This window comes from Anopheles aquasalis, chromosome 2 (genome assembly GCF_943734665.1).
Source record: "Anopheles aquasalis chromosome 2, idAnoAquaMG_Q_19, whole genome shotgun sequence".
Taxonomy (NCBI): Eukaryota; Metazoa; Arthropoda; class Insecta; order Diptera; family Culicidae; genus Anopheles; species Anopheles aquasalis.
This window is the reverse complement of record NC_064877.1, coordinates 46,977,501-46,985,000: the sequence shown is the minus strand read 5'-3', so window position 1 is coordinate 46,985,000 and position 7,500 is coordinate 46,977,501. Positions and strand designations below refer to the sequence as shown.

Sequence of the window (7,500 nt, the reverse complement as noted above, 5' to 3'; positions counted from 1 at the left end):
TACAACCACAACAACCCCCTAATAAGCCCAAACACGCTGACTCTATCGGTCAAAATAAACATCGCCATCGTTAAACGGGCGACCGAGGGACGTCGCGACAACAACAGGGAACGCAAACCCCCTAAAAAGTGTTGTCCCAACGGAGGAGAAACACCCCAAAAATGAACTACCTCCCTCGGCCTCTCTTCACTGCCTAATCATGCTGTTGATCCGCGCCCACGGCACGGCACAGGAACACCAACAGCTCCGTTCGGTGGGGTCTCTTACATGGTGGTCCTCAAGCGCGATCGCGACAATCGCCGTCACTCCACTCCGGCACACATACCGGGTTTCCGGGAAAGGGGGGGGGGGTGATCGAGGGAATAATAATAAACACCCTTTTTCCGCGGGACGAAATTTGGCCATGTTTTGTGCCGGACATAATCATTTCTATGTTAATTTGGGGTCATCATTTGCTCATCATTCCCTTTTTAGCGCGCGAGCGCGATCGAGCGGACCCCCGCGGGAGGGTGTAATGACGCTAGAGGGGGGGGGGGGGGGGGGGGCAGAGTCGTTCGCAGAGTCCTCCGTTCGGTTTGGAAGCCTGATCGTGTCCAGCGTGAACATGGACCCCATCATGGACCTTGTTGCGAACTGCAGTTTTATCACATTCCAGGCCGCGATCGAATCGATTGCGATCTTGTGATCTTGTAAAGTGTGTGCCTGTGTTGTGTGTAGAGCAACAAAAAGAGCCCATTACGTATTGCTCCTGGTGCATTTGACTGAACGATCGTCTACGATCGGACGACTGCGAGACGACGACGGGCATGCGCTCGCGAGCGGCATACCGATGGCCGCTACACCACATGTAGGCCATCACATTTGCACAAATATGGTTATCGATTAATCCAGTTCTAGGAGCTGGAGCCGGAGCTGCAGAGCCCGAGTGCCTGTATGGCCACATAAGGACACTGGATCGGGCAGCGGCAAGATCGAGGGGAGAAAGCAAAAAAAAAAAACAGCGAAAACAAACGAGAAAATGGCGACACAGACGCGCATAATGAAATTCACGGGAAAATTTCTCCCTCATTAGAAGCTAATTCCAGCGGATTTTTTTGCTCGCGCACTCGTCGTCGTCGTCGCACTCCTTGCCCTTTGCCATAGTTAGCGAGCTGCTTGTTGCGTAGCACCGGTCGCGTGCGAAAAGCACGACAGCCTCGGGATGATGATGGTATGTGAGCGCTGTGAGGGGCCAAAAGTGTGGCAGGGCCGTGCGGTCCTGTGCGATGGCCACCGGCTTCCTCATTCCATCGTTGGGCATTTCCGTCTGTCCCTCCGTCCGCCAGACGCGTCTCCTTCTTGTGCAGACTTGACTCGATCGAGGGCTCATTTCACGTTAATTATATCATTCCGATCACCTAGACCGACCGACGGAGTGGAGTAGAGTAACAGGTTCGTCTCCTATCGGACTCTCGGAGACGGGGGGAAAAAAAAAATTGGTGCAACTCGTCCGGCTCACTTCGCACCCAATCGCGGGCACGGCCAACGGGCAGGCAGGTCCTGTCGGCGCGACATGCGGTGCACTTTTCCGGCAACAGCGCACGGGTTTCACGGGAAATATTATTGAATTTTAATCGGACAGTGCGTTTGACAGTTTGCGTTTGCAATTAATTAACTGGCCATATAAATCAGAGCAGCCCATGGTGGAGGCTTAGCTGGAGCGCGTTCCCTCGCTGGCGATCGGTAATCGATACACTTCATTCGCCATTCATTGCTCGTTGCTGTGGTGGAGTCGTGCGCGCGCGCGCGCGCGAAGGCGTTTGACGTACGCGTGTGCCTGCCTGGTCTGCGTGCTAGTCCTTCGCGTTGCTTGCGATTCCTGGATCCTGCGCCTTCGTTTTCGAAAGGTTGTTTTATTCGAAATTCGCTCGAAAAGCAGGCGCCGGCTGCTGTGTGTGTCACAACAGATACATCATCGCGTGGAAGTGGAAACACCAACCGCTCCCCCCCCTGTGTGCGTGTCGATTGACTTATCGATGCCGATCACACAACGATTCCAACGACGCAAAACGGGTATTATAATAAAAACAATTATTTACTTTGAGCCCTGCGCGTATAATTACATAATTACACTTGGATCGATGTTAAACAAGCCGCTAAGTATGTAGGTGAACGCCTGGCTAGCTTCCTAGGTGTACGGCTTCTCGACTTAGCAACCTCTGACCAACCGGAGGAGTAGTTCGGCGCGAGATCAAAGCATGCAAAGGGCGTTTACGCGTCGCAGCCCTCTGTGTGCCTGTGTGTGACTATCAGGCAGTCCAGTCATCTCTAGGGCCGCTCTTCTCTGACCTTAATCATCATCATTCGGCCCTGCGCTGGCCCCTGGGAAAAAAACCAGCCAGCTCGCCCTTTTTTTCTCCCCCCACTCCCCTTCTGGTGCACTTTCTAATTATCGCCGCGCATATTTCGTTCGCTTTCGTTTCAAACTCGTTGAACGAGTCAACGTCGTCGATGTTTGAGCCTCGAGGCCCCTTTCAGCGGCCGCGTTAGAGACGCACGCGGGCCAGCGAGGCTTGAGGCACCATCATCGTGGGGAGGTCGAATTAGATTGACCTGCGCCAAGGCGTCGTCTAGCGCACTGGCATTATACGCTGGATGCGAGAATGGGTCCCAAGGGGTGGTGCGTTAGAAACGATCGCATCGTTTGCGCCCTCATCGTCCACCGATCGAGCGATCAAGCAAGCGAGCGAGCGAGCGGAGCGGATGAAAGATGAACGATCCTCGCGATGGGATGGCCGCGATCGGAGTTCATCCATAAATATTAGTGACGTTGGTTGGCGCTGGCAGCTGGCCTCCCCTCGGGGTGAGGAAGAGGCGGCCAATTAATAGCTCGGTGACATCGCCCAACCGTGCCGTGCCAAGCCATGCCCTGCCATTGGGTGTGTGCCTTGATTCTGTGCTTGGGCGACGTGATGGTGGTGCTGGATTGGATTTCTAGTTTTGGCCAAGCGTTCGCTGTTTGGCCGTAGGCGCCGTCACCACAATCACGAGATGACGGCGGCGGAACTCACTCGCGAGTGCTAATATTTTCGCTAAAAGCATTTTCGATTAATTTATTTGCTTTCTATCGTCCCGGTCCCAGTCGTCGTCGTCGTCGTCGTCGTCGCAGTCGTGTTCCCGGCGATGGCCGGTTTTGTGGGACCGGTTTTTGGGCGGCCAGAGGACCGTCGCTGGGGTTCTGGGAGAAAGTCGCCACATCGCAACACCAACGATCGCAAATGTCCGGTTGCCACTTTCATACCCCATGTGGGGATGACAATGTTGCTGCTGTTGCTGACGCCCACTGAACGCCTGACTGCGGTGGCCAGGGACGAACCCGATGGTCGCGTTACCGAAACGCATAATTTAAGGGAAAGGAAGCTGGAATTAATTAAAAATCCTAATCACAGTCCACGGGACGCTCCAGCAGGAGGCACTGCTGATGCTGTATCCACGGAGACCAGAAGAGAACGAGCGAGCGAGCGAGCGAGCAATCGATCCGATCCGAGTAGACTACGAACGCAAACGTCACGCGCTTTAATTATAGCGTTTGGCGATCGTTCGTCTACCGGACCGATCGGACTACCGTGCAACGTTCTAGGTTGAACATCTGCAACAACCGCCACGAACACAGGAAGAAGAAGATGGTCCGTTCCAGAAGTAGCGGCAGCAGCACCGAGCTTCCCGAGGGTGCGGCGCGGTAATAAATAAGTCACGAACTGTTCCGGCTCCATTTCTGCTGCACAAACAAAGAATTAACTATCGATAAGATCGATAAAACGAGCACCATCCCACCAGTTCCACCGAGGAACGGAGTAGGCGTCGGTAAGTACCGGTTCCCTCACCGGGTTGGATTGACCACAAACGCGAGAGGAAGATCTCGTTTGACCAGCTCTGCGTCTGATTGCAGACGCGGACGCGGACAACGAATGAACTTGCCACACGGTCCAGGCACGGCCAACTCTCTGCATGACACAGCGTAAAGACATTTGTAAAATTAATAAGCCCCGACTCGGGTTATGCTTTAATGAGCCTTCGATTGGGCCGAGAGGGGTGGTGCAATGATAAAGACCGCACCGCGATCCGCGAGATGATCCTGCAACACCCGGAACCGCTCCGCACGGCTGATTACCGGCTAGGATCCAGGAGGTCCAGGAGGTCCAGTCGGTCGGTCGGTTGGCTGGATTATTATGCAATTGAGAAAATGTAGGTTACCGATTAGAGCAAAGGATAGGAGCGCATCTCTACTGCGGTACTGCGGTACTGCGGTGGAAGTTCTAGCGTGAGCGTGACGCTTGGATCGTGGCCGGATTCTAGCGATAGAACGGGAACTTGCGACTGCCAACAAAAAACCGGAGAATGCATTCCAGTGCATCTCACGGGTTCAATGCTTCCATCAATCTAGTTAACCGTGCTCACAACGCGTTGGATTTATACTAGGGGGCGGGGGGGGATGATTTCAAGTGGCAGGCGTTGCGTTGATTTGGTGTGACAAGTTCAGGAGTAGGCTGTGTGACTCGGTGACCACCGCCAACTAATCACGAATGCACCAAGGAGTCCAGGAGGGCGCACAACAGATACCCATCGCGACCAGCATGGTTTGTATAATGTGTAGTAGCCTGGATCGAAACAGGAGCACACGGGAGGGCCGAGAATGGCCTTCGAGACCGCAATGTATGCTGCAATTATTATGCGTAACGAATTGTGCGATGACTTGCTGCGATGGTGGACTTCGTGGCGGTGATGGTGGTGGTAGTAAAATTATATAGCCCGTCCCGAGCTGAACTGCAGAACTACGGAGCACGGTATCTGTCATAAATAATGCAGAAGCAGTACCCCTAGTGACGGTTGATTGTTCGCGGGCACACGGACGGTAGCCAAGCCGCAGCAGCCGCAGCAGTAGCAGATTGAAACAATCTTCTCTCTCTCTCTCCTAAGAGGATGATGACTACCACTTACCTCGGCGACACTCGTTTCGTAGGGCGTGTTGATAAACATCGGTGGATTATCGTTGACATCCGACACGCGGACGATGATCGGTATGTTGCGCTTGCGGCGCGTTGACCGCACCATACAGGTTATCTAGGTATGCCGGAGGAGACGGAGACAAGAAAAAAAAAGGTGAGAGGGTTGGTACGCAAGGGTTGATTACGAGACGAGACCTACCTGGAAGACAATGTGGCTCAGGTTTTCTTCATCGCGATCGAGCGGATGAATGAGACGGAGGGCTTTGCCGTCGAGCAGAAAACTGGGCTTGCCCTTCGGGAACACTAGCTCGAGTGTGATGTCATCGTTAGGGTCACCGGATATTGGTAGCTCCGGTGGGTTCGTTCGCTGCCCAATGGCTGTAACGAGAAGAGAGATTAATGTTCTGCGGTAACCGATGTGTCTCTGCACTAAATAGCGAATAACGATTCTGTAACAGTTCTGCTGCCCCCCAGCGGTCTTGGACACGCACGCACTCGATCAGGTTTACGGTTCTGCTCCAGATTCTTTGCCCAGCAGCGCACGGGATCACCTGCAGAACAGAAGTGCCCCGAAGGTCTTCACTTTCAAGCAACCAATCACTAAAAAGCAACCAACCAAGGCTTGCTGCGACTTCTAATTACGCAGCGTGTGCGCTAGCGGGGAGTGCGCTCCGCTCCAGTCACGAAGTAGAACACTCCCGAACGGACCCAAGCGAAGAACGGCTCGCAGTCGCACCTGCAGGGCTCGATTTAATTGATCGCGAACCCTCGCCTCGACACTAATGGCCGGATGCCGGGAGAGACACCCCGTGTTGGTGTGTTGCGTGCGTCACCAAGGGGCCCGAATTGGATCGCCATCGCCGGGTGTACTAAAAACTGTGTACTAAAAACCACTGCTCGCAATTACGGCGTAGCAGCCGGAGACGCCGGAGGGATAAGAAGACGTAAAACAAAAAAAAGGTTTACTTACAGCTGCCCCGGCTTTCCTCGATGTCTAGAATGATGCTGGACTGGCCCGTTTCCACCTCGCACAGCTGCTGCTTCCCGTCGACGCCCGGGATGGTGGTGGCGTGTGTCACGAGCAGCAGCAGCAGCGGCCACATTGCCATCCCCGTCACCAGCACGCTGCTGTGGTACGCCTTCCGGGCTGGTCGGAGCAAGAGACGGGAGGTGAACCGTGGGTTGGACAAGAAGCTGGTCACCATCATGCTGACGGACGAGTGGTTCGTTCTCGTCCTCCGTTCAAAGCGTGTTCTGTCGTTGTCGTGCTGCCGGTGTTCCCGTTTCGGGTCAATTGAACGTTCTCTCGATCGAACCATGGCTCTGTTGGTGGTGACTGTCATTTCCGGCTCGGTTACGTCCGGCCGTCGTGTCGTGTCTGTGACGCACCACCGGGCCACAGGTTCCTTGGATTCACTCGTCGTGCTGCTCCGCCGGTGTAGCCGCCGTGTCTGGAAGGAACGAAAACGGGATCATAGAAAGGGAATTAATTAAAGGGATTGATGCCGTGCCGTGCCGTGAGTCAGAGAATGTGAATGGATTGCGCAGGTAATAAATTCAACCACTTCCCCTCCCGTTGAACGGCCACACCTGAGCACCACTTTGAATTGATCGCCAAACAAGCGGTCAATCAGCGTATGAGTGGCCGGCTCGAGAGTCGAGAGATCAAGTCAAAGTACCAACACAAACAATTAGTGATGTTTTTAATCAATTATCATACTAACAACCCCTTGCCACTTCCACCATTGACATTGTGTTCCCGATTCGCTCGCGATTGTGGGCTGCAACAGCAGCAACAGGTTTATCAGATCAGCACGATCGCCACTCGATCGCGATGATTTGCATATGGTGCGCGCGCGAGAGAGAGAGAGCGAGAGCGTTCTTGTAGGGAAACCGGTTCCAAATGGTCCCCTGGTCGCCTTGGTAGCACACCTCTTAGGTATTAGGGAACAATTAGAAGATTAATAGCGCAGAGACCGAAATGGTAATTTCATTTCCGCCCAGGTCCTAGAGCGCCCGGTACGCGCTACGCTTATTCAGAGACAGAGAGTCACCTGCGACTTGATAAATCGCAACGGCCAGTGTGTTGTGCAGTACACAAGGCTACCTTCTTTCTCTTCTGAACCCCGTTCTGGATGACTCGCGACTCCTTTGAGCTCTACGCGATCGTCGCATGTCACTGAGGTTATCGATCAACAGCAAATTCCTGGTGGTCACTCGCTGTTACCACGATTGCGATGTATGATCTCGTGTTTTTTTTTCGGAGTCTGCGTCCGACCACATCCTCCTAGGAACGCTTTATAACGATGGAATGCACTCTCTCCTGTTGCTGCTGCACCGTGCGGTGCTGCATGCATCGTTTGGCAATCGCTTTAGCCCGATCATCGTGCCCGATCGATCGGGCAAAGCGTAATTAAATATTCAAATGCAAAGACTACGACTGCGACTGCGGTTTGCTCTACATTCGGTGAAGATCGCGTGGCACGATCGCCGCGTGCGTGGCATCCTGTGCACC

General features: G+C 53.8%; 1 protein-coding gene across 3 annotated transcripts in view; it reads right to left on the bottom strand.

Moving 5' to 3' along the window:
- Positions 1–7,500, bottom strand: part of LOC126569756 (cadherin-99C) — a 145,256-nt gene that overhangs the window by 58,092 nt on the left and 79,664 nt on the right. For all 3 annotated transcript variants that reach the window (XM_050227073.1, XM_050227075.1, XM_050227074.1), the window contains exons 3-5: positions 5,956–6,436; positions 5,185–5,363; positions 4,978–5,100 (exon numbers count right to left, since the gene is read on the bottom strand). In XM_050227073.1, coding sequence (XP_050083030.1) covers positions 4,978–5,100; positions 5,185–5,363; positions 5,956–6,436 — 783 coding nt within the window. The remainder of the gene's footprint in view (positions 1–4,977; positions 5,101–5,184; positions 5,364–5,955; positions 6,437–7,500) is intronic.